At 38.1% G+C, this 27,961-nt stretch overlaps 2 protein-coding genes across 2 annotated transcripts in view; both read right to left on the reverse strand.

Annotated features, from left to right (window-relative positions):
* The window catches only part of LOC131440635 (ubiquitin-conjugating enzyme E2 G2), a 39,360-nt gene extending 31,900 nt beyond the window's left edge, over positions 1-7,460 (reverse strand). Inside the window, exons 1-3 of the mRNA XM_058612095.1 lie at positions 7,274-7,460; positions 7,140-7,221; positions 6,966-7,084 (exon numbers count right to left, since the gene is read on the reverse strand). Coding sequence (XP_058468078.1) covers positions 6,966-7,084; positions 7,140-7,221; positions 7,274-7,316 — 244 coding nt within the window. The 5' untranslated portion in view covers positions 7,317-7,460. The remainder of the gene's footprint in view (positions 1-6,965; positions 7,085-7,139; positions 7,222-7,273) is intronic.
* A 6,110-nt stretch (positions 7,461-13,570) lies between these two features.
* On the reverse strand, positions 13,571-14,602 carry LOC131440633 (LSM12 homolog A). The gene is made up of 5 exons (XM_058612093.1): positions 14,432-14,602; positions 14,200-14,333; positions 14,027-14,146; positions 13,854-13,973; positions 13,571-13,803 (listed from the first exon to the last, which is right to left on the reverse strand). Exons 1-5 carry the CDS (start codon positions 14,553-14,555, stop codon positions 13,729-13,731), a joined length of 573 nt encoding a protein of 190 aa, XP_058468076.1. The 5' UTR covers positions 14,556-14,602; the 3' UTR covers positions 13,571-13,728.
* Between the last annotated feature and the right edge of the window lie 13,359 nt (positions 14,603-27,961).

A 27,961-nucleotide genomic window follows, 5' to 3' on the forward strand; every position in this document is an offset into this window, starting at 1 on the left:
CGTTCTTGCTAAACAGTTTTTTTAATTCGTGACATATTCGTCTATTTCATTTATTGTGTATATTATCATATTGTACTTTAAGCCCATCGTCACTGGACAATATATTTATATTGTATTTTATCGCATCAATAAACAAAACTGAACCCGATTTACATCGATCGTCGTCTGCTGCTATATTTGCCTTTGTTCTGTACTGCGCTTTGCTATCATGGAGACCAAAAAACAATGCGGTTAATGTCAGTTGGAAATAAACGAAATTGAGCCGTTGTGTTGTGGCTTCTGTGAATGTTATTTTCATATCAGCCAGCAGTGTTGTGGATTTAATTTTAGCCGTGCCAATAGAGAGCTCTTCTCGCATGGAAAGGCATTGTTCGTATGCCCAAATTGCCGAAACGAATTAAACGGTAAGAGTGTTAAACAATATATCTCCGACAAGCTTTCATCTGGAGCTACTTCGTCATCCGACAGCGAATTATTTGAAGATGGTTTACCGACACAAGTGCATCAGCTGTTCAAGTTAATCGAAAAATTGAACAAAAATGTCGACTCTCTATCAGACAAGCCTCCGATTCGTACGAAGGATAATAATTGGCCAAGACTTGGTGTCAAACGTCGCCGTGGTAATGAAGGCCAATCGATCGAAGTACCATCTGATCGCGGTACTACTACTATTGACATAAGCGACTTATCTGTACCATCTTTGACAACCATTTTTAGTCAACCAAAATTTTGGCTTTATTTGTCCGGTTTACACCCTCTGATCACAACCGATGATATGCAGAAAATAATTTCTCGCTGCTTGAAGCTAACTGTACCGGTTGACGTTATTCGTTTAGTGCCAAAGGACATGAATGTGACCAACCTTAGGTTCATCTCCTTGACCCATCGATGAGACATCTCGCTCTCGATGCTTCCATTTGGCCTGATGGTATATTATTCCGTGAATTTGTTGATTTATCAAAAAACCAAAGGACTTCGAGCAATCTCAGTCAGTTGTAACTGATTTACGACGAATTGACAACAATATGGGTGTTCTTTCTGTGGACGGTGGAGACTCTAGGGTTTGCACTATACTTGACAACTACTCTCGGACGTTTTCTTCAGACGGTGAAAACCCTAGGGTTTCCACCAGAGGCGAGTATTCTACTATACCTATCATTTCGAGATCTGATGTCTCTCTGTTGCAGCTTCCTGTTCGTGACGATTGTCGTTTATGGATATATTATCAAAATGTTCGAGGATTGCGGAGTAAAATAGACGATTTTAACTGCAACACACTTGAAAGCAATTTTGATGTGATCATACTAATCGAGACTGGTCTTGACGCAGCAATAAACTCAACGCAGCTATTTGACAATGTGTACAATGTGTATCGTTGTGACCGTAATAATAGAAACAGCAAAAAATCGAGGTTTGGTGGAGTATTGATTGCGGTGCACAATCGTTTCGTCAGCTCAATGATCAACGTTGTCAATGGAGAAGCTTTAGAGCAAATGTGTGTATCGATGTCGATTGGATGTAAGCGACTATTGTTATGTGCTATTTATATTCCTCCTGATATCAGCAATGATGTTTATATAATGTATGCACATATTGAATCAATTAGCGAGCTAATAAGTTATGGTTCAGATAACGTCCTGCAATGCGGCGACTATAATCAGCCTAAAATATTCTGGAGCCAGGAAGACGACGAATTTCGTAACTCTAGTAACTCTGTTACTTTGCCGAGAGCTGCCTCGATATTAGTTGATAGTATGGACTTTTTCAACTTACGACAAACGAACCCTATTCGCAACTATTTAGATCGCACACTGGATCTTGTTTTCTGCTCCCACGATATGGTAGTCGACATTGCTGCGTCCGTCTCACCGCTCTTGTCGATTGATCGTCACCATCCGCCGTTGATGATTAGCACTCCGTTTGCAGCTTCGGAATTGCCTTTGGATCACTATACCGTTGATGATGAGTTGCCGTTGGATTACAATAAAATCGACTTCGATATGTTTTTCACCGCTTTATCTGAAATCAATTAAAGAGAAAACGAAACTATCGTTCAACTGAGCATAAACGCAGCTTTCATTTAGAATCCAAAGAGTATCGAAACCAGAACTCGTCACTCTATAAATCATACGTTTTACGAGTGCAAAATAGTTTAAAACGACAACCCAAGAGGTTCTAGAGCTATGTAAATTCCAATAGAAAGAACTCTGCAATTCCTGCTAGTATCTTCTTAGATGATACTGAATCATCAGCCGATATGACAAAATGTGAATTGTTTGCCACTCATTCCGCGTCAGTGTTTGCTGCCCATTCCGTTGCAACGTCTGAAATTGATTTGGCCATTAGGGATGTTCCTGATAACCTGGTCGATTTTGATATGCCACATGTTACACCTGATATGGTTATGAGAGCTACTCGCAAACTTAAAAGTACGTTCACACCAGGTCCGGACGGCTTACCTTCTGTAGTGTTTTGCCGAAACATTAGAGTTCTTGTTGAGCCATTATGCAGAATTTTTAACCAGTCGCTTATCGAATCTCGATTTCCGGCTATTTGGAAACAATCGTTTATGGTCCCTGTTCACAAAAAAGGTGATAAACGGAATGTTGCAAATTATCGTGATACCACGAGTCTCTCAGCCGCATATAAATTTTTTGAAATTGTCGTAAGTAGTGCTCTCCTCGAAAAAGTTAAACGTTATATTTCGAATGATCAACACGGATTCATGCCGGGGCGATCAGTTACCACAAATGTACTCCAATTCGTTACAACTTGTTTTGAACATTTGGAGAAAGGAGCGCAAATTGAAGTTATTTATACTGATCTTAAAGCTGCTTTCGATACGATTGACCATGGGATTTTATTTGCAAAATTATCAAAATTAGGAGTTTCTAACCGTATTAAAAATTGGTTGAGATCTTATTTAACTGGTAGAATACTACGTGTTAAGCTTGGTTCAACAAAATCATCAAGTTTCACTAATTCGTCCGGAGTACCCCAGGGTAGCAAATCTTGGTCCGTTATTGTTCATTTTATTTTTCAACGACATTTTGCAAGTTCTGATGCCCGGATGTAAATTGGCGTATGCGGATGATCGACCGATTTACTTTATTGTTCGATGCATTGATGATTGCGCTCGCCTTCAAGCAATATTGGATCAGTTTGTCGACTGGTGTCATCGAAACAAGCTGACAGTGAGTGTTTCCAAATGCGTAGTCATGTCTTATTACCGCATCAAACAGCCTTTAACATTCGACTATGCTGTTGATGGTGTCGTCCTGCAGAACTCATCAATTTAGTGATCTAGGTGTGCTGCTTGATGAAAAGCTCACGTTCAATATGCATCGATCTGTAATCGCAAAAGCTAACCGACAATTAGGGTTTATTACGAAGATATCGAAAAACTTCTCGGGTCCTTATTGTTTGAAAGCACTCTACTGCTCACTCGTTCGGCCCATACTGGAGAATGCTTCAATCGTTTGGCATCCTAATCAATTGACTTGGAGCTTGAGGATAGAAAATGTACAGCGTAAGTTCATCAGATATGCACTGCGGAACCTACCATGGCGCGACCCGATAAATCTCCCACCTTATGTTGATCGTTGCAAGCTGCTAAATTTGGAAACTCTTCAACGACGTCGTTGCATCCAACAGGCTGGATTTGTTGAAAAACTCTTGAATGGCGAAGTTGACAGCTCTGAACTATTGTCATCATTGAACATCCGAGTACCATCCAGATCTCTGCGTCATGGCTCATTTCTTGTACTTTGCTTCCATCGCACTAACTTTGGATATCATGAGCCGTTTACATCACTGGTTCGTACTTTTACATCTGTTGAGGAACTATTCGAATTCAGAGAACCGTCTTGCCGATTTATCACACGGATTAAAAATAGTGTAACCATATAATATAAGATTATATTTCATGTAGACTTTAGTCAGATGGAATTAATAACAATAAAATAAAATAAAATAAAATCCAAAAATAAGTTCTTCTTGGACTCCTACTACAAGGCCTTTCAGTAGAATGCATGCCGATTTCTTTTATTTTGAGCAAAAAATCTTCTTATTAGTTGTTGATAGTTATTCTAAATGAATAGAAAAAAGAACAAATGAAATTTGGTACAGATACGAACGAAATTTTACGAAAATAATTAGTATTTTTGCCAGGTTTGGTTTACCAGTCCACCTTACCATCCATCCAGTAACGGATAGGGATGGTACTCGGAAGGTAAAGTATCGATACCTAGGGTATCGAGATACCAAAATTTTGGGTATCGATACATGGTATCAAAAGGCAATAAAGTATCGATATCTGTAAGTATCAATTGATACTTGAGCAGCAGCAGGTTTTTCCATAAATTTGTTGTGAAACTAGTATACGCATATTTCTTGCCACATAGATTGCACCTCGCCTTTCATGACTTTTGGTCCACTTCAAAGAATTTCACATTTCACTTATTTTCTCAAAAAATTTCATATCATAACCTTTATGTCGATACACGGATACTACACTAAAAGCTAATTCCTATTGAACATTTAGGAGTGTCGTTGATTTGTGTAAAAGCACATATTCTTTTTCTTCGGCTCGTCTGTGCTAATTTTGCGGTTTAAATTGAACTACTATTATTATTACCACAGGACCAGGGACGGACGGAACGGAAGCACCAAGCTCGCGCATGTATTGGTATGACGTGGACTAGCGCTCGTTGAAATTCGTACTCGACAATCTCGCGTCATCCCACAGGCGCACTGAGAGAGAGAGTGCAATGAGTGTGAAATATTGATATGTTTGAATCCTCTGAGAGTATGGCCTTTATGGGCCTGTTTTGTTGATGGTTTTCGCTCAGTTCACTTTCTTTCAGTTCAAGAAGCGAGATTGTCGAGAACAAATTTCAACAACGGCTAGTCTACGTCATACCAATCCAAGCACGAGACTGGCGCTTCGTCAAATCCGAAGAAAAAAAAAGTTCGATTGGGGACGGGTATAGCGGGATGGGTTAGTCGATGCCTTTTACGCAGCCCACCAGGGTTCGATTCCCAACTCTGAACATAGTCTTAGACAGTTTTTCTGGCCCGAAGAGGCGAATGACCTTAAGGTTAAAGCCTCTGTAATTGAAACAAAAAAAAAATTACGTCGTAATGGGAATTGACTTTAATCCGTTGCGATACTATAAGTATCGAGACCAAAAGTATCGATACTAACAGTATCGCTCTGATGCTATATCGATACCAAAAATACTCGATTCTTGAAAAAAAGTATCGATACCTCAAAGTATCGACTCGGTATCGGACATCCCTAGTAACGGACAGGCCGAAAGGTCGGTAAGAACTGTGAAAGAGGTGCTCAAAACGTTCTTGCTAGAACCAAATGTTAGGAATTTAGGTATAGAAGACCAAATTAATATTTTTTTGTTCAACTATAGGAATACTTGCTTAGCTCCTGATGGAAGGTTTCCGTCTGAAAGATTATTCAAATATAGACCCAAACTATTGATTGATTTGATCAACCCCAAACTACAATTTAAACAGTTTTTAAGCCCTGCTCCGAAAGTTCATAATACGGATTTAAATGACAAATTAGACAAACCAATAAAACACGACAATATTGATAAGCTCGCAGTGGGTGATGTAGTTTACTATAAGAATCATAAATCAAACAATTTTTCAAGATGGTTAAAAGCATCATTTTTGAAACGATTTTCCTTAAACACATTCCAGGTACAAATTGGAAACGTCACCCTGATGGCACATCGCAGCCGTGCAATTGCGCCAAACGTAAAATATCAACTTATTCGGGGAAACGTTGTCCTACCAATTGTTACAGAAGATACGAACAAGAACAGCAAATAAAGTGCTTGCGTAAAAGGAAGGAAAAGAGCAAGGGCTTCTTCCGTAAGTGACAACGATGAAGCAACCAGTAGAAAAATGCCAAAACGCGACGAAAGCAATGTTGGTGCGGGGAATGATTTTCGAGGTTTCTCGACCATTGGCGAAGGAACCTTTCGAGGATTTGCGTGTAAAAAATTTAAGCCAAAAAGTGTTTTGAACATAGATTCGGAAACGAAACCGAGAAGATCGAAAAGATTGAATAAAAAGAAGAAAAAAGTTTGAACAAAAAAAATTGATGATTTGAATGATTTTGTAATGTTGTCGCTCGAAAAGGAATAGCGCGATCAAAGCTATTGCATGAGCAAAATCGAATTTTAGAAAGTTATGAATTGTGAAACTATGATTATGAATTAGGAATGTAACCTTGGTGTGAAATTATACCATTTTATATAGTCAATAGTCGAAGATTACCTTGAAATGAATCATGTTACCCAAAATCTAGAAGGGTGAAGAAGTTGTAATGACCAATTAATGGTGCATACCAAACTGATTGAAGGTGCTCATTCTCAATGTTCACCAGAGAGCATGTTCGATGAGTGACAATAAAGAGTTCGATCAACATTGATCAGGCTTATACGTATTTTGTACTTCCAACCATTTACGCGTAATCCGAAGGCCTTGTCATATTAATATAGATATACATAAAACATACAATTTCTCTTTTTGATCCGACTTGCAGTTCCGAAATTACAAAGTTCAAACTGTCATTCAAAACGACGGTCAATAGAATAATTTTATGAAAAATAAGGACACCGAAGAATATTCATGTAAAAAATGCGGATTTATAAAAAAGGTATTATCTCACTACCAGTAGGATTAAGACCGTTTTTATATTTACAAAAGAGGTAAAGTCGGATCAAATAGACCAGTCAATTTGTTTCCATTGTGCCAACTGAGAGTTCTATCCAAGGAAAGACACACCATGCCTGCTTCAGTGATAAATGCCAATAGAAACTATCAACTTTGTTTAAATTATGAATAATCAAATGAAATGCCTTGGTTTATTTCCTGCTTCGCAACTATTGATAATCGCAAATAGCAGAAGTAATTGAGTATTTTCAAACAATACTTACTATTGGGATGAAACATTTCGCAAGTGAATCGCATCTTCGGTGGGCTCAACGGATAATCTGGGGGGAAAACTAGTTTAGCAGTGAAAACACCACCTTCAAAACAAGTTCCTTCAGGACCGCTGTAAAATAATAGTTTTATGTGTTAAGTTCCTTATTAAACTCGTAGTTACACACGTGATAAGTGCTTCCCATTCAAAAAAATTTTCTTCGCTTATTGGGCCCGCAATAATCCCTTCGGGAGGATTCAAAGTAAGTTCTGCAAAACAAACATTTTGTCAACTAATATTAACAAATATTTACTTGCTTACGGCGATATTCTGCCATGAGACGCCTTAATGCCGATCCAGCCATTTTCAAAAGCAAACAATTTGAATCCGCTGTACTTTATTCTAATATCTAATCTAGAAAAACTATATTTTTTTGAACTTTCTTATTAATTTGTCTATTTTTTAGTAAACGTCAGTCTGTTATATACCAGAGTCCAGAATGATGGATAAAGCAGGGATGCCAGGTCATTTTTTTAAAAATCTGTGATCAAACCAAAATCCTGTCTGTGAAAATCTGTGCCCGTTTTCCGTACCATAATAGCAAATCAAAATCAATTTGATGAGCAAAAAAAGGTCTCACTACCAACACGCTCTGTACCTTTTTCCTCAACCGCTCTGTACTTTTTGGTGCTAAACTGTGCTCGATTTAAAAAATCTGTGAAAATCTGTGATTTATTCCAGAATCTGTGCAAATCTGTGATCATCTTCAGAAATCTGTATCATTTTTAAAATCTATGCAGAAAATTGAAAATCTGTGAAACACATATTAATCTGTGAACCTGGCATCCCTGGGATAAAGGAGGCGGACTTGCGTGAAACCTGTCAGCTTGGAGCGAAATCAATCTTCAGTTCAGCAACGCCATCGCGTGGCATCACATTCAACCTATCATGTCAATTGTATGGATGCGCAGTGCTGCTATTTTGGCACGCACGAATTTGAAATTTCTCTCCCTTACTTCTATGTACGAGATTCGATACGGACTCGCCTGAGGGCGACATGCTCGCAGAAAAGTATGTTGCCAATGATTTGTTCGGGAAATGTAAGAGCTGAATATCTCAGCCATCTGACACCGGTATGTGAGCACCAGCCATTTGAAAGTACACCGATTACAATAAGCCCCTCGCGTTTCGAGCCCCAAACACTGCGATATTTTGATACTCATCGCGATTCTCAAATTGTGAAAATTACCTATACTTGGTGTCCCAAAACACTATCTGCTGCATTTTTACTGAACCGACAAGTTATTGTGAAAGAGTCGACCCAAAATTCACTAATTCTCGTGCACTAAACGAGGTAAACCGTAAAGCAATTGCATTACTGATTGTTTGGTTACGTTTCAATCAGCTGATTTTGAAGTTCCGATTTTGATCTCATCAAGATGGCGTCGTGGCAGGGGCCCGGAATATCTTCAGACCCTGTCAGCTTGGAGCGATCTCAATCTTCAATTCAGCAACGCCATCGCACGGCGTTTCATTCAACATGTCATGACAATTGTATGGGTGCGCAGTGCTGCTATTTTGGCGCGTACGAATTTGACATTTCTCTCCCCTACTTATATGTACGTGATTCGATGCGGACTTGCCTGAGGGCGCCATGGTCTCAAGAAAGGATGTTGCCTATGATTTGTTCGAGAAATATGAGAGCTGGATATCTTGTTAATATGATGTCTTTGATATCTTGTTAATATGATGTCTTTTGTGAAACTAATTACCAAAAATAAAGCACATAATTTAATTTTGCACGTAACTAGCGCCACCTATTAGCTAATAGCAACACTATCAAAAGCGCCACCTACATATGAAAAAACTAGATATTTCAATCTAACCATAAAAATTGAACCACAAAACTTATTTCTCATTAGCTGCCCTTACACGATACAATATTATTGTCAATACAAGGAGTATTGACAATACTTTCTCTCCAGAGAGGAAACTGTCAAATATGTGCAATGAACTCATCTCTCAATATTTCAATGTTCATTTGCAATATTTGAAGCTCCAAACGCTTGATTTTCTCGAAAAATGCGGACTCAAGTTACCAAGTCAATTGGATTGACGGTATTGACAATACTTTGGATTCACAATAATATTGTCACGTGTAAGGGCTGCTATTCATCCGACGACAAGACCTGCACGCTCTTTGAACATAACTCATGGTTTGAGTTGCGATTACTCAAATTCATAAACTGGAACAATATGTCAAAATTTGAGTAAAATAAACTCGTTGCCATGAGTTTTCTCTTAATTTATTCATACATTAGAGTAAGCGTTGAATTTTTAAACATCAAACATCATCAAAATAATTCAATTTTGACTCCAAACCATTCAAAAGGAAACGGTTTTGATCACTATTTTGCGCATTCAAAAGAAGGAAGAATAACTTTGTATATGAAAATTAACGAAGAAAAATTTCTTCATTTTGAGAACAAGAAACTCAAATTTTGAGTTGAACTTACTCAAATCTGAACAAAATATTTTTTTATTATTTTGAGTAAAAATTACTCAAGTTTTGACAATTTCGTTCCTCAACGCAAAAATTAGTATATAGGTTAGAGTACGTGCACTTTTTATGAATTTGAGTGATGTGTCACTCAATTTTGAGTTATGTTCAATGAGGGTGTATGACCGAAATATACTAATGATCTTATTACGAGACGCGCATTTGCATAATTATGCGACTTCCCTGAAAAACAAAGCCATTATCGGCAAATTGTTGAAAAATTCAATATCAGCTACAGAAGCGAGATAAGCTACAAGACTTACTTTACTTACCTACAATACCAATGCCAATGTTAAATAAAGCACTATGACTATTTTGTTGTTAACGTCAACGCTACATGGAATCTTCATATAACGATTATGAAGTAAATGCGCTTATTGACAGTTTGTGTTGTCAACACAAATGGAATACATAGTCGGTTGAAAAAAACTATACGATAATGTGCTTCTTACATAAATTCTGTTGATGCAAACAACATGAAAAGTGCTTTCATACTTCACACTCGTCTAGGCAACTTTATATTTATTCTCGTTAACATTCTTATATTGTTCCAAAGAACATACTTATATGGTAGCAATAACTATTTTGCTGCTCGAAATTATCGTGTTCAAGAACAATTTAGCCTCGCCTCTGATTGTCATTTTAACTATTTGTTCATACTTTTAGGATGACATCCATTGTCATATTGACCACGCCATAAAAGTCATAAATACACATAGTCTAGTCAAGTTGTTGACTTTGTTATCTATTACTTTATACAATATATAGGGTGAATATTCTAAAATCATGATCTTTGCTACTATTTAAGCGTATAGTTTAAGTGACCTTGAAAAACAGGTTACGGTTACTATAACTTTTTTCTCAGTATGTAGATTCTAACAGATGGCAAAGTTACCATATTATCAGTTTTTGTTTTGTCTATTTTGCCACACAGATGCTGTGGCACAGAACACAGATTTTATCAAAATTCACAGTTTTCTACAGATTTTTATGAATGTTTCATAAAACTGGCAGATTTTCAAAGTGTTTTTCACAGATTTTAAAAGGACAACTCTGACAGATGGCACAAAAGAATTCTCAATAGCTTTCAAACATCAATCACCCGCATTGGCTTGGTTGCCAGACGGCTGCCAGTGGGCTCAATATGGCTGGCAGCCATTTCGGTAACATTTTCAGCGAAATTGAAAAGATGAAAATGTTCGGCTAACTAAGGGTGGAGCCAGAGAAAAAGCGATAAGCGACGCGAAGCGAAACTTAACAGATCGCACGGAGTCGTGCGGCAGAGCTCCGTCCATTCAAGCTCAGCAAGAAAATGACAAGTATGTCAGAGTGAGTGCGATGCGATCGGTCAGTAGTCGCTTCGCAACGCATAGCTTTTTGCTATTACCCCGGCGGAAAAAAGTTACCAAGAATAGATCCACTGGGTTTCTGCTTCCATGTCGTGAAAGGCGACAATTGCAGGAGTTTCTTTTTCCTTTCAGTTATCAGATTTTTTCAACATTTTACATTTGGTTATTCCATTTTACTACATTTTCTCTTCATTAAACTTTATTCAACTTATCAATTTCCGACTAGCTTCTGTGAAAAGTATTATTTGTTATTTTTTTCACGAATATAAATTGAATGATAACAATCAACTATTGCGAAGATCCGTTGATATTACAATTTTAATAAAAAACATAACATAGTATAGGGTGGATATTTTAAAAAAAGTGGGTCAAAATACCTCGTTACCCTACTTGTTTGTTTGATAAATTGATAATTTTTTCTCGGTATCCGAAACAAATTCACAATATCTCGCGGTAAATAATAAAGTGAAAATAATAAACAATCAAGACGCGCGTGAAATCTGTTGACTTTTGTGTGGTAATTTAAAATGATATAATTTGTAGCATATGTCACCAGAGATGGCATTTCACTAGAGTGATACACCAGGGCGTAGGTTTCAATTATACACTGCGGATACATTTGCTTCGCTCCACACAAAGAAGAAAGCGCACTTCTTCTCAGTGTCAATTAGACAGACTTTGAGTGCGTGCTTGTGTTGAAAGAAGCTGGTGTGAGAGAATAACATTCTCTTCGCACGAATCGCTCTCACGTGCTCTCGCCTAAATACACCCAAGTGATCACTGGCGCGTGATGGTGAGCGAACACTTCTGTAAACATCAATTAATAGAGAGTAGATCTGGCCTTGCTATGAAAACCGAAAATTTAACAATAAATTGTTCAATTTTGCGTGCCCCACGCTTCTTTTACGCAAACCATACACCAAACCGACGCAAGTGAGCTCTGTGGAAGTATCTGCAACCACCTTAGAGAATTTATTAGCTAATGCTCTAGCACTTTGGTGCGATTCAGTGGAGGAGGTAAAAGGAAATAAACAAACGCACTCATGATGCGTGCACAAATGGTGCCAAATTTACTCGGTACGCCACTGCACTACAATGAATCAACTATTTTGTCTAAATCCTGTTCACTCGTTAATTTTGTAGCGGGTTATTCCATTTAGAAAAAATAATGAAGTTTTTATTCGTAACGCGATAGTATGTCAACTTTTCCTTCAGTTTCCACAAATAAGAGCTGTGAATCAAGACCGGAACGTACTAAGTCGCACGGGAATACTGCCATTACTGAAATTTATACTAACAAACATCCCTTTCCCGTGACTCTTGTGAAGTGCGAAGTAGTGTGTACGGTTTCTAGTAACAAGTGTTGGACTAACATTCCTTCCCATTCCTTAGACGATCTACATCCGGGCCTGGCAGGCGCCAGTACTGATCAATGAGTTTTGAGGTTACCAGAAAATGCACATTGAAGGATGATTTGTCAGTCCGAGGTCGGATCATCTAGAAATTCTCTGTACAATTTCAGTTAATCGCGATTAGTAACGGAGTAGCAACCAGGACTAGTCGCTCAAGTTCAAGTTATTAATGACAACCAAAGTGTCGTCATTGCTCGTGGAGCTGGAAAACATTGTAAGAAGGAAAACAGATTTTTTATATTTCGTAACATGATAAGTGAAATGAGAAAACTGTCTGCTTCGCAAACATAATTATTAATATCTACTTATTTCCAGGTAGGTGCGTTGAGGAGCACTACAAAAAAATGACGTGATGTTTTCTTTTTTGCACGCTAGATTCTAATGAACATAATAAAACACCATCTTCCTCCAACCTTTGCTTTTGTGACTTATTTTACATACAATAGTAAAGAAAAATCTATTCCACGTTCGGCTACTGATGACTCGGTAATTCATGATTCAATCGTGATCGCTTCTGACGAACTAATGATACTTGGAAACAATGTTTATAGATTAAAATGTTCGATCAAGTTTCAAATTATGTAAAGCTTCCGATCAAACTAGAAATCGGACCCCACAATTAGAGAGCTTAATGTGAATATAAACTAGCAAATTGTTCACTGACCAAACTATGAGTATTTCCTACGCATCGTAGATCTTCCGTTAATTAGATTAGATACATGTATTAAAAAAACGTGCGAATGATATGGTGTAATCAATACTCAAGTATTGATCATCACAATGATAATGACATTTGTGGCATAACAGGGATATATGAAAAAAGCCAAAACTAAGCAACTTTCTTCAATTGCCGGGCCTATCACCAAATTAATAGTTGCCGGGCAAGACACGCAACCGAGATGGTATCCTTATTTGGAAGCTACTAACCAGCTATTTTTATTAAAAAATAAACACTTCATACCTGTAGAATATTTTTACTTCGGGTATAATAACAACACGTTTTCTTTTTGTATGAAGAAAACATCCAATCTTCACTCTATTTTTAAGGAAAAAACAACAAACGGCTCCAACAAACTAAACGAGTATTTCGTCCAGTATGCTGTTCCACAAATTTTACGGAACAATGTCCAATAGGAGGCGCAAAATAAAAAATAAGTTTACTCAACTCCATCTTTAGAGGGATCGATTTGGTGAGCAAAAACAAAGTCCAAAAGATTGGTTTGCCGCCACCTAATAATCATTGCGCCAGGGGCAAATTTACCACGACCATACTTCCACCCTCCACCCACAACATGGATTTTGGTACTTGTTTTCAGTTGTATTCATTAAAATCTTTTTAAGATTATATCAATCGGACTATATACGTCTTGCTTCTGATTTGGATTACTCCCATCATAAATCCTAATTGCTGTTGATGGTATGGGCTGTTTAGTTATTTTCCCTCAATCTACTATGTTACTGTTTTGAAGAGACTGCCATAGACGGTATGCTTGAAGTTGCTGATACTTTATCATTGAGATGCTTTTCGACCTACAAGGGATAAGTTAGAAAACTTGCAAAATATATCGCACTATACTTACAATTTTTTTTACATATGTCAACTGCCTGGAATCTGGTGAGCCGTTCACATTATCTACTTTATAAGGCGGAGTGATAGTAACATCTTGAAAAACAACAATGTTAGGCCCAGACCACGAAACCTTTAAAATTATCAATTTTAATTCATTTCCTTTAATGTTTATACGCGACTAACCTGATTGATAGTGCGTGCTATTGCTAAGAAAAGATTTTGCCCTTCTGGACTAACTCCTGCTGCTAATGCTGAAACTTGGCGTCTTTTTTGTTCTACCTGATTCCGAACTCGTGTACTCAACTGTGATTAGACAATATATTAACTTTCCAATGGTGCAGAAATGGAATACTTACGCGTTGCAAATTTAAAGACAGTGGTGGATCTGGTATCAAGTTAACTTCTCTTTTTACCTGGACGTCGCTACACAGCGCCAGATTGACAATAAAAACGTCATTTAGCTTAGTTGTGTTACTAGCGGACAAACATTCTTATAAATAATTAGCGGTCAAGGAAAATTTTTGAACGAATCAAAATAAACAGATTTACAAGTGATTGAATGATTATTAAAATTTCGTAAAAGGATACTCAATATAAGCATTTTCGTTTGTTGATCAAACGCAAGTACTTCGCCTTCAATATTTTGATTGTAACATGTTGTACAAGCTACAGTACTTCCTATTGAAAAACAATCCTGAACTAATCCAGCCATTTTAAAAACTTCACATTGATTCAGCGTTTCCAGGTTGCCAGATTTTTCTGGCAAATGCCAGATTTTTCTCGCTTCGCCAGACACTCAAACTAGCCAGATCTTTTGCCAGATTTTTCGAATTTTCTTAGATTTTGTCAGACCTCGCTAGATCTTTACGGTTTTGGCATTTATACGATAGGTGGGGAGGCCTTTCTTTTACTCACTGAAAATGAAGCCCGACAAAAATTTCCTTGTATATAGTAAACCCAGACAAATCCAGATAAATTTTTGAATTTTTGCAGATTTTTGAAAAAAATACCTGGCAACTCTGCATTGATTCCATTTATCAGAGATGCCAGGTAAAAATTCAAATATCTACAGATAGGATTGCAAAAGACAATAAATCCGAAAAAATCCAGCAAGCTTCAATTTATCTAGAAAGTATGATACGCTAACTTATGGCGTTTTCGTTTTTAATTTGCACTACACCGGTGCAGTGCTACACGGAGGCATGAATAAACGAACAAAAATGACGAAAACATAAACAGTAACCATGGACTACCATAAACGATTCCATTGCACAGAGCTACACCATACTTTTGATGAGTGCTACACCAGTGGTGTCGGTGCAGAAAAAGTGTAGCACTGGTGTAGTGCAATTGGCAAAAACGAACGATTTCAGTGCCACCTTACCTACACCGGTGTAGTGCAATTTAAAAACGAAAACGACATTAGAGTGACTATAATCAGAGTGGCGACAGCTGTTCGTTTGGAATGACAGCTCCCAGTTCCAAACGAGCAAACGACCTGTCAATTCAATGTAAAGCTAATGGAATGTTTTGAATTGTTGCCGAAATTACGGATGAGATGTCGTCACTCTGGTTATAGGCACTCTACGCTAACTGACCTATCGAGCAAAGACAACGTCGCGGCAATATAAAATGTAAGTCAATTTCAAACAGAGATGCCAGGTAAAAATTTCAAATATCTGCAGACAGGGTCTGTAAATCTGAAAAAAAAATCTGCAGTCAGCAAGTATGTCTTGCTGGCAGCAATTTCTGTATAAAGTACATTTCTCTATACACGCAAAACTGACTTGGCGAGCAAAAAAAAGGTCGCGGAAATTTCAAAAGTCTGTAAATATAGACGAAAGTCTGCGAGAATTTCAAAAATCTGCGAGAATTTCAAAAGTCTGCACAACAAAAAATGTCTGCGGCACTGTACCCCAAATCTGCAGATTTACAGACAAATCTGCAGACCTGGCATCTCTGATTTCAAAACTGGATTTTCAAGTCTGAAAAAAATAACTGCAACTAACAATGTCTACAGTACATATCTGCAGACTTGGCATCACTGTCTTTTCTGCAACACTCGCCAGGGTTACCATATTCACAGATTTATTGACAACTACAGATTTTTCAATTTAATTTTGCTACACAGATTCTATGTCACAGATCCCAGATTTTCTCATATTAGAAAAAATCACAGATTTCTTAGAATTATTTTAAAAACACTGATTTTTTTATGTTTCACCAAGGTTTTTATAGATATCTAAGAATTCGTAACAGCTGGTGAAAAAATTTTTATTTCGATACACAGTTTGAATATGGCAGCTTTGCAATCGACCCCACTAGTACAAGGCGGGCGGATCAGCGCTGCCAACTATACCGATTTCTCGGTATTTATACCAATTTTTGGACTCGATAAGCGGCCCTTACACGAGCATTAAAACTGTCATTTTAAATGATGACTAAATAATGATGTATTTCAAATTTGTTAGAAATTTCGTCATTAGTGCACCATTACACGTTCATTAAAATGATATTAATTTTTAGTAATGACATTTTTAATGACTCGTGTAAGGGCCGCTATACAGCAATACAGATATGCTCTCTCAAAATACCGATATTACAATTTTCATACAGATAAATACCGATTTTCAGTTTTTGTGTTGGATTCCATAGGGGCAAACCAGGACGAGCGACCTTTTTTTTAACGCAAAATCTGTTTCCGCACTAAATCGATGTTTGATTTTTGGAGAAAGATATTGTACAGATAGATTTTTCCGCTAAATACAGATTTTTGAAAAAAAAAAACAGTTGACAGCACTGGGGCAGATTCTCCTCCAGGCGGCTGGCTATGTCTGCCAGCCATTTTTGCCCAAAATTCCGGCAGAGAATTTCGCCTAGCGGTTAATAACGGTTCTTTTCTGTCGGATTCTTGCCATACAAGATTGGCAGAACCGTTTTGAATCGGTTCTACATTTTAAGCGTCTTAGTTTTATTTTTTCAATAAAAACTACATATGAAAGGCAATAAGTTATTGCCCTTCACATATACTAATCATGGAAAATGTTATTGCCAATAACATTGCTTTCTCACTACCAAACATACCCATATTTAAATCTCATTTACCTCGTCTCAAGATTCGTTTTTCGTAGGTACATGCGGGATTGACGAATATCAAATGAAGTCGAATAAAGAAAAAAGAAAGAGGAGGGAAATAAACAAGACACGTACGGCTAGATAATGATGCAATTTCGCCTGGAAATTTTTGACAGCAGCCGGAATGCAGCCAGCCTTCTGACGGTTGCCAGAATTCCTCACAAGCAGGACTCAGCACCCAAAAACATCATATCAACGAGATATCCAGCTCTTAAATTTCACGAAAAAATCATCCACATAGGTTAAATGAGTAGTGAAAATCATGAAGCAAATCTTATGATGCATCAAAAATCACCAATTCAAAAAAAAGTTGTGTTTTAATTATACTGCTCGTGAGTTAACGACTGCAGGTAGTTAAAACTGCTGGTGCTAATAGCCAAGGCTATATTCGAGGCGTTTCCCGACTGAAAAGCTAGCAACGAAGGACATCCCGTTCATAGGCACAGAGGTGCGAGCGCATAGAAGTGATGAGCCATAGAGGGGCCATCGCATAAAGGTGCGAAGACGAAGGGGTGCAAAGGCACAGATGTGCTAAAGCTACCCAGTGCTGATCTACCAGGTACCAGAATTTGTACGCTGCGTAGTTTCCATTGATGTTCTTTCAGACAAGCTCCATCAACATGGACTTCCAGCGATTATAAATAATTATTTGCACAACCTTTTTTCAGAGAAAGGCATGTATTTTTCACATGGCGATTTGGCAACATTCAGAATTAGCTACATGGGTCTCCCGCAAGGCTCGTGCCTCAGTCCGCTCTTCTATAATTTTTACGCGAATGACATTGACAGCTGTCTAGTAACCCCATGTACACTAAGACAATTGGCAGATGATGGTAAGGTTTCAGCACAGACTAACAGACAGTACACTCAAATTAGATTCTTCAATCATTCTAACGGTCATTTCGAATATTCTTTTATTTGGGACAATACTCACATGTGTCATGATGGCGCCACGTTACCCTATTAAAAACATCCTGTCTGTCATCTAGACTGTGTTTATTTTTTTCATTTACCGACAGAGTTGCCATTCAAACAGAACCTGTAATGTATTGATTTGTATACATCCATGCGAATTTCATGCAGGATACAGATTTAATACATATTGCCAAAACTATATACATAATTGTGCCTATTTCTCATCCTCCAACGCAAGACAAAATCGAACCCGTTTTGTTACAATATTTACTTGCTTCTGGTCTGCCGCCACTTAACTTCTGGTGAAAACTACCAACACAATAAAAAATAGTCTAGATGAACAACGTTGAGTCAAATAAATGGTTACCTTCCAACATCGCGAAAAAGTTAAATATTTTATCAACGTAATCCAATAATTTATTGTGACGATTCATTTTCAAATATTTTGATGAAATCAGGCATCCCTGCAAGCAGCTGATCGGTGTTGACAAACGAGGGGAAACCAATTAGTAAAAAAACTTTTACATAACACAACGGGTGTACAGATAGTAAATAGTTCGCGCAGTACAATATAGATGGAGCTAGTGCATCACGAAAAATTATTTTTTATAAGAATTTACTCACACTGTCATGTCTGTAAGTCTGTGGTTTCAGTTACTGGACACAAAGCTATTGATTTGCAAAAACCATTGCAAGATACCATAGATTCTTGTCCGTGTGGGCTGTTCATCTGGGTATCGAGTTCTCTGCGGAGAAAACAGAGCTGGTCGTCTTTTCAAGAAAGCATGATCCCGCGCAGCTTCAGCTTCATATGATGGGAAGAATGATCCAACAGGTTTTGACTTTCAAATACCTCGGGGTGAGGTTTGATTCCAAATACACGTGGGGAGGACACATTAGGTATTTGATAACAAAATGCCAACAAAGAGTAAATTTTCTTCGCACAGTAACAAGATCTTGGTGGGGTGCTCATCCGGAAGATCTAATAAAATTGTATCAGACAACGATACTTTCAGTGATGGAATATGGATGCGTTTGTTTCGTTCCACTGCAAACTCTCATATTATTAAACTGGAGCGAATTCAGTATAGTTGTTTGCGAATTGTTTTAGGCTGCATGCATTCGACACATACAATCAGGGCCGGTGAAAGAGGTGGGTACGGTGGGTAGTACTACCCACCTGAAAATTCCAAAGGTAGGTAATTAACCACCTGAAATTTCTAACGAAAAACAATGGTAATATAAGTACTAATTATGAATATCGAAGGTTCAAGAATAAGTATTATTTATAACAATAAAAATATTTTTAATGTAACTCGGAATAATAAATAAAATCAAAATTATAGAACCCTAGTACTAAGCTAGTAGAGTAATGGTGTGAAGATATACAGCAGTAATGTAAGATGTGACAAGGATCATTTGAGTAAGCAGAAATCTTTTAGTAACTTATCTTTTACTTTTTTCCAACCAGAGGAGACGAGCTTAAGCATCTGATAAATGAATCGTGTATTGGAAGTACCGATAAACAAATATAATTACTCAAAATCTTTTGACGTAGGGCTACGTCCTTGTTTTTCTATACTGAGGTGCAAGTTCATAATACAGGAAATAAAACTGTACAAACAGTGGTTTGAACATTTACATCTCAACTATTTTTCAACTGATTTTCGATATCATTACACAGAATGCTTAAATATATTTTTACGCAACGATTCGAGTAGATAAATCTATATATTTTAGATAATTGGTGATTCAAACTTCAATGTGTAACGAATCATGTCTACTTTTTCTTGTTTCTCAAAACATTTTATCAGGATTTCCCCGGTTTTCGGATTTCTGCTCTTCAATGAGTACGTTCCTCTTCCGTAACATCACCATCACCACCCGCGGAAGACCGCTCCAGTCGATGACCAGCATGCGGGCCACCCGTCGGGCCTTCGTAGGACAAGTAGTCGCTGGGGGCTAGGTTATTGAAAATATGGCGGGTGAGGAAACAGAACGAAGACCAATCCGTTCAATTTGGCCATTATTTTCATTGACTTGTGGCACGGAGCATTGTCTTGGTTAAAAATTGGTTCAATGTAATAATCACTTTAGATGGTGCTTTCTTTTTCAATATAGTCAATGTTTATTATACCTCGAGTATCTGAAAACTGACGCCATGATTGTTCCAGCTGTCTGTTACATTTTCGGACGACTTTCTCTGTATGAATGCTAATATGACTCCGGAGAAAAATGGTAGATCCAAGTTTCGTTCACTGTTTCATACAAACGAAAGAAATCCTTTTTATTGCGACTTAACAGTGCCAAACAGCTCTCTGGGTCGTTAATGCGTTGTTGCTTTTGTTCGATTGAAAAAAAACCTTTTATATGTCCAGATTTTCGCGTAAGATCATAAAAGCGCTTCCAGTTAATGTCCTAACCATTTCAGCATATTTAATATTACGAACTTCAATTCAAAACTTGTCAAAACTTGTTTGACTTTTTCTGACGAATGCATCATTTGGTCCCGTTTAAAATCAGAATAAACACAAATCCTTATTTTTAATGGATGCGAGTGCGGATAACACCTCTCAAACCGTTGCTTTATCAGCATACAGAACTCGTTATTTCCATTTTTTTTTCAAAAGTGAACAAGTAACGCCACGGTGAGATCAAGGTGAAAATTTGACATCTGAAGGTTCGTTCTTTCGAAAAATGAGGTAAGTTTGACATTTGGGTCAGTCTTGGGACTTTTTGAGCAATGTGTTATGCACATCAGCGACTGGACTGTTTACGGATTTGTTTTATGCGCCGTTCGCTTCGCACGAGACATATTTTGATCGAAAATCGGCAGCGAAAATGCGCGAATTCAGCACCTTCCATCATCAGCCCCAACGAACTTAACGGTCAGAGTAACTGAAATTCTCAAAGAATTAATTTCGAAAATTCGCACACACAAATAAGTTTATTCGGAACAAGACAAGGCCACTGCCCTAATATTAAAAACAAATAATGGCAGTGATTTTGAATCTAGTTGGGGAGTCCTATGTCAACAGTTCGAATAACCCCACAGTAGTTCCGTGGCGTATTTAATCCTTAAATGTGCAATTTCGTTTTAAAACTAAATACCGAAAACGCTTCAAACTTCGAATTTTTACGTTTCATGCAAATTAATAACGAAACAAAATATTTAAGCAATGTGCCTAAAAATATATTATATTATTGAATAAAAAAAAATATTGTTAAAAAATCGAAACACTACCCACCTGGGCTAAGCATGTTTCACCGGCCCTGCATACAATGAGTCTTGAAGTTCTGACGGGAGTTCTTCCATTGAAGGATCGTTTTTGGGAGCTTTCATTGCGACTGAATCCCCTGGTTATTAATAATTCCGAAAGGCTAGTTGAGCTTCAATCTCAAACAAGATTTATGACAGTATATTTTAACCATATGTCACAGGAAATCGACCCTTCAAGATATATTCCTATCCGTGCCAGCCTTCTAAATGTCTCTGACTCAACTTTACACATCCATACAGCGCGAAGTGCGTGGAATCCCGGAACACCTACGCTCGATGGAAATGGCAAAAATATTTACAAAGTAAGTTCAGGCATATTGACTCTGAGAAAATATTTTACTCGGACGGATCACGAATTGAAGAGGCTACTGAGTTTGGTATATTCAACAATAATGTTTCGGCTTCATTTAGGCTTCAAGAACCTGCATCTGTTTTTATTGCAGAGTTAGCAGCAGTTCATTATAGTTTGAGTGTAATCGTCACATTATCTCCAAACAATTATTTTCTCTTCACAGATAGTCTGAGTGCAATTGAAACCATTCGCTCAAACGCTGCTGGCAAAAATAGTAGTTATCAAATCACAATAGTTTGGGCAACGACGACGACCTGCCACTCGCTAATCAAAACTGTATCATAAATCTAACTACCCCCCAGTAACTGACTGTTTGTATTTATGACTTTTATGGCGTGGTCAATATGACAATGGATGTCATCTTAAAAGTATGAACAAATAGTTAAAATGACAATCAGAGGCGAGGCTAAATTGTTCTTGAACACTATAATTTCGAGAAGCAGAATAGTTATTGCTACCATCAGTGTTGGTGTCATTCAGTAATAGCCGTTCAACCGAGAAGGTTGTGTATAGAAGCGTAAAGTTTAATAACGCTGGTTGGTTTACACGCGTTAAATACGACAACGGTTGAACTACAGGTAGAGACCTGTTGGCAGCAGCCGTTAAAACGTATAGTCGTGCTGCATAAGAGAGCCCTAGTGCTGGGCCAAGCTGGTGAAGGAAACAACAAAGGGCGTTTCCCAAGCTCTACCCAGGCCACAATATACAGCCACAAGTGCTGAGCAGGAGAGTGCAAAGGCACATCGAAGAAGGAGAGTGCAAAGGCACATAGAAGCAGGAGAGTGCAAAGGCACACCGGTGCGAAGGCACTTCGGTGCAGAAGCATATCGGCGCGGAGCACAAGGAAGAAGGAGACAAGACAACTCGGTCTTTCCACTGCCATACAACACGAAGGTATACACCGGTGACCTGCGCTGGTTGCAGCTGGTGAAGATAAAAAAGTATCGGAAATCGTGTGGTGCTGGATGTCAGATAGCAGTAGCATCACATCGCATTCTATCGCTACAGTGAGCTTCAGCATTGTATCAACGTCCAGATACATCCAACAAGAACATCAAGAGCAACGAGGATCAGCACGGCAGTGCAACAGAGATAGACAACAATTTCAAGGTAGAAGTTTATTTTTTTCCTTTTGATTGAGTACTGTGTAGTTTTGGTTTCATTTTTTATATTAAAGTTTGATTAAAAATTTTAATGTGATGGATGAATCCATGGACGTAAATCCTAGCATGAATCCGATACCCCCACGAACGAAAAAATATCAGGAGAGCTCTTCTGGGCCTTGGATAGTCTTTTTTAGACGTATATCAAAGCTATTAAACATTTTACAAATTAATAAAGGTTTGACTTCACGATACTCTTCAATCAAAGAGATCATAAAAGTAAATAACGATAAAATTCGTGTTGTGGTAAATAATTTGAAACACGCGAATGATATTGTCTCTTCGGAACATTTTATTAAAGAGTATAAAGTTTACATACCCTCCAAAGATGTCGAAATTGACGGTGTTGTTACCGAAGCGAGTCTTTCGGTAGATGATTTACTCAAGCATGGTGTTGGTCGGTTCAAGAACTCTATGCTTGAGGGTGTAAAAATACTGGAGTGCAAACAACTGTACTCAGTAGTACATGAAGAGGGAAAAAAAGTTTATCGCCCATCAGACTCGTTTCGAGTGACATTTGCCGGGTCTGCGTTGCCGTCCCATGTCTATGTCGATAAAATTCGTCTCCCTGTTCGGCTTTTTGTTCCAAATGTAATGAATTGTACGAACTGCAAAAAATTCGGCCACACAGCTACTTACTGTAGTAATAAATCAAAATGTATTAAGTGTGAAGGGCCTCATAAAGATAATGATTGCAACAAGGAAATTGAAAAATGTATTTATTGTGGGGATAGCCCTCATGATGATATTTCAGTATGCACTGCATTTAAAGTGCACAAAGACAAAATTAAGCTTTCTTTAAAAGCACGGTCTAAGCGCACATATGCAGAAATGCTTAAAACGGTCATTGATGTCCCTCCTTTGGAAACCGAAAACGGGTTTTCAAATCTAGAGGAACCAGAGGACTCTGACTCAGACGAAAATAGTGAAGGTAATTCGTTTATCACTACCCAAGGGTCAGTTAAGAGAAAGAAGTCTTCCTCCAAATTACCAAAAAAGACACCTAAAATTTCATCTTCAAAAAAAGATCCCCGTGTTAAACAAAAAAAGTCAAAACCAAAGACTGTGCCTCCTGGTTTGTTAAATTCACAAACCAATCCAGGATCTAGCACAGAAAAAGATAATAATCCAGTGGGCTCCATTTCACAGCCACCAACAGGATTACTGAAGTTTTCGGAAATTGTTGAATGGATTTTCTCAGCATTCAATATATCTGAACCCTTAAAGACCCTCATAATGGCATTCCTTCCAATAGCTAGAACCTTTTTGAAGCAGTTATCAGCTCAATGGCCAATTGTCTCAGGTTTTGTATCTTTTGATGGATAATTTATCACCCGCCACAAATGATACAATCACTGTCCTGCAGTGGAATTGTCGAAGCATCATGCCAAAACTTGATTCATTTAAGATTTTGTTGCATAGTCAAAAATGTGATGTATGCTTTGTGTGAAACATGGCTTACATCAAACATAGCCTTAAATTTTAATGACTTTAACATTATACGTCTCGATAGAGACTTTCCGTATGGTGGAGTGCTTTTGGGAATTAAGAAATGCTATTCCTTTTATAGATTAAACATCCCTTCAACTTCTAGTATAGTATAGTATAGTATAGTTGTTGCTTGCCAAATAAACATTAAAGGCAAAGATATTTGCATAGCTTCAGTTTATATTCCTCCAAAAGCACAAGTTGGACAGCGACAGCTTAATGAAATGGTTGAAGCCCTTCCTGCTCCACGATTAATTCTGGGGGATTTAAATTCGCACGGTATTATGTGGGGTTCCGTTTACAATGATAGCAGATCATCTTTAATACAAAACATTTGTGACAATTTTAACATGACGGTATTAAATATGGGTAGCATGACACGGATCCCAAGACCTCCTGCACGCCCAAGTGCATTAGATCTATCTCTTTGCTCAACATCAATTCGACTAGATTGCACCTGGAAAATATTGCCTGATTTACACGGTAGCGATCATTTACCAATCATCATCTCAATTAGCAGTAGCAATTGCATTGCTACTTCAGCTAGTATTCCATATGATTTGACAAAAAATATCGACTGGATTAAATACCAAAGTAGTATCTCTAGTATTTTGAATTCAATGGAAGAGCTCCCTCCACTTGAAGAATATGACTTCCTCATTTGTTCGATTCTGGACGCAGCAGAACAATCCCAAACTAAACGCTTTCCTGGGCCAACGACTAACAGAAGGCCTCCCAACCCCTGGTGGGACAAAGAGTGCTCAGAGGCTAAACTCGCAAAACAAAATGCTTGCAAGACGTTTCTAAAACGGGGAGGAGGAACTCCTCAGAATTTTGAAAAACTTATGGTGTTAGAAACCAAGTACAAGAGCATACTTCGAGCCAAAAAATGTAGCTATTGGAGAAATTTTGTCGAAGGTTTGTCAAGAGAAACCTCAATGAGCACTCTTTGGAACACGGCCAGACGAATGAGGAATCGTAACATGGGCAATGAGAGTGACGAATACTCGAACCGATGGATATTTGACTTTGCTAGGAAAGTTTGCCCAGATTCTGTTCCTACGCAGAGCATTATACGGGAATCTCCTCCAAATAATGGTTTTATTAATAACCCATTTTCAATGATGGAATTTTCTATAGCACTCTTGTCTTGTAACAATAACGCTCCTGGGTTGGACAGAATTAAATTCAACTTGGTGAAGAATCTGCCCGACCTCGCAAAAAGACGTTTGTTGGAATTGTTCAACAAGTTTCTTGAGCAAAATATTGTTCCACCTGACTGGAGACAAGTGAAAGTTATCGCCATTCAAAAGCTGGGGAAACCAGCTTCCAATCACAACTCATATAGACCCATTGCGAGGTTGTCCTGCATCAGAAAATTGTTCGAAAAAATTCTGCGACGTCTCGACACTTGGGTCGAGACGAACGGTTTGTTGTCAGATACTCAGTTTGGCTTCCGTAGAAATAAAGGGACGAATGATTGCCTTGCATTACTTTCGTCTGACATCCAAATTGCCTTCGCTCAAAAGCAACAAATGGCATCTGTATTTTTAGACATTAAAGGAGCATTTGATTCAGTTTCCATTGATGTTCTTTCAGACAAGCTCCACCAACATGGACTCCCAGCGGTTATAAATAATTATTTGCACAACCTTTTGTCAGAGAAACGCATGCATTTTTCACATGGCGATTTGGCAACATTCAGAATTAGCTACATGGGTCTCCCGCAAGGCTCATGCCTCAGTCCGCTTCTCTATAATTTTTACGTGAATGACATTGACAGCTGTCTTGTAACCCCATGTACACTAAGACAATTGGCAGATGATGGCGTGGTTTCAGTGACTGGACCCAAAGCTATTGATCTGCATAAACCATTGCAAGATACCTTAGATAACTTGTCCGTTTGGGCTGTTCATCTTGGTATCGAATTCTCTGCGGAGAAAACAGAGTTAGTCGTCTTTTCAAGAAAGCATGATCCCGCGCAGCTTCAGCTCCATATGATGGGAAGAATGATCCAACAGGTTTTAACTTTTAAATACCTCGGGGTGTGGTTCGATTCCAAATGCACGTGGGGAGGACACATTAGGTATCTGATAACGAAATGCCAACAAAGAGTAAATTTTCTTCGAACAATAACAGGATCTTGGTGGGGTGCTCATCCGCAAGATCTAATAAAATTGTATCAAACAACGATACTTGCAGTGATGGAATATGGATGCGTTTGTTTTCGTTCCGCTGCAAACTCTCATATTATCAAACTTGAGCGAATTCAGTACCGTTGTTTGCGAATTGCCTTAGGCTGCATGCATTCGACACATACAATGAGTCTTGAAGTTCTGGCGGGAGTTCTTCCATTGAAAGATCGTTTTTGGGAGCTTTCATCACGCCTGCTAATAAGATGTGAGGTGCTGAATCCCATGGTAATTAATAATTTCGAACGACTAGTCGAGCTTCGATCTCAAACAAAATTCATGACAGTATATTTTAATCACATGTCACAGGAAATCAATCCATCAAGATATATTCCTATCCGTGTCAGCATCCTAAGTGCCCCTGACTCAACTTTATTTTTCGATACATCCATGCAGCGCGAAGTGCGTGGAATCCCGGATCATCTACGCTCGGCGGAAATCCCAAAAATATTTTCAAGTAAGTTCAGGCATATTGACTCTGAGAAAATGTTTTACACGGATGGATCGCGAATTGAAGAAGCGACAGGGTTTGGTATGTTCAACAATAATGTTTCGGCCTCATTTAGACTTCAAGAACCTGCATCTGTTTATATAGCAGAGCTAGCAGCAGTTCATTATAGTTTGAGTGTAATCGTCACATTATCTCCAAACCATTATTTCCTCTTCACAGATAGTCTGAGTGCAATTGAAGCCATTCGCTCAAACATGATTGGCAAGACTGAACCGTTTTTCCTGGGCAAAATAAAACAGCGCCTGAACGACATATTGAACAATAATTATCTAATCACTACAGTCTGGGTCCCGGCTCATTGCTCCATTCCTGGCAATGAAAGAGCCGATATTTTAGCCAAACGTGGTGCTATTGAGGGTGAAATTTATGAGAGACCGATTGCTTTCAACGAATTCTATAGCTCGTCTCGCCAAAGAACACTTGCCAGCTGGCAAGCTTCTTGGGATAAAGATGATTTGGGTCGGTGGATGCACTCAATTATTCCGAAAATATCGACAAAGGCATGGTTCAGGGGACTGGATGTGAGTAGGGATTTCATTGGTGTGATGTCCAGACTCATGTCCAATCACTACACGTTAGATGCACATCTCCTTCGAATTGGGCTCTCCGAGACTAATCATTGTGCTTGCGGAGAAGGTTATCGGGATATTGATCATGTCGTTTGGACATGCGTGGAGTATCGTGATGTCAGATCTCAACTAATAAATTCTTTGCGTACCCAAGGTAGACTATCCAATGTCCCAGTTCGAGACATTCTTGCCTGTCGTGACCTTTCATACATGAAACTTATTTATCATTTCATAAAGAAAATTGGAGTTTCAATTTAATAAAGGCCCCTCTTAAGACTTAGTTCTGATTCCAGCTGCGTCCATGAGTTCAACCAATAGCTAAATTAGAATAAAAATTATGTAATGATACAAACAAACTCGAAACAGTTTATGAAATTATCAACAAAATGTCTGAAAATATCAGCCTATTTTATAATTTATAGAAGTTAATCGTTTGGTTCAATTAATATTTCCGAGTAGATTTCATAATTAATGGAGAGTTACATAAGATGATGTTTAAGTAATAAGAGGAAT

The sequence above is a fragment of the Malaya genurostris genome, chromosome 1 (assembly GCF_030247185.1).
Source record: "Malaya genurostris strain Urasoe2022 chromosome 1, Malgen_1.1, whole genome shotgun sequence".
Taxonomy (NCBI): Eukaryota; Metazoa; Arthropoda; class Insecta; order Diptera; family Culicidae; genus Malaya; species Malaya genurostris.

Coding starts and splice junctions, on each gene's coding strand:
- LOC131440633 (XM_058612093.1), bottom strand. CDS start 14,555: ATGGCTGGATTAGTTCAGGATTGTTTTTCAATAGGAAGTACTGTAGCT. Junction 14,334..14,431: donor AACGAAAATGCTTATATTGA/GTATCCTTTTAC, acceptor ATTATTTATAAG/AATGTTTGTCCGCTAGTAAC. Junction 14,147..14,199: donor TGTCTTTAAATTTGCAACGC/GTAAGTATTCCA, acceptor GTCTAATCACAG/TTGAGTACACGAGTTCGGAA.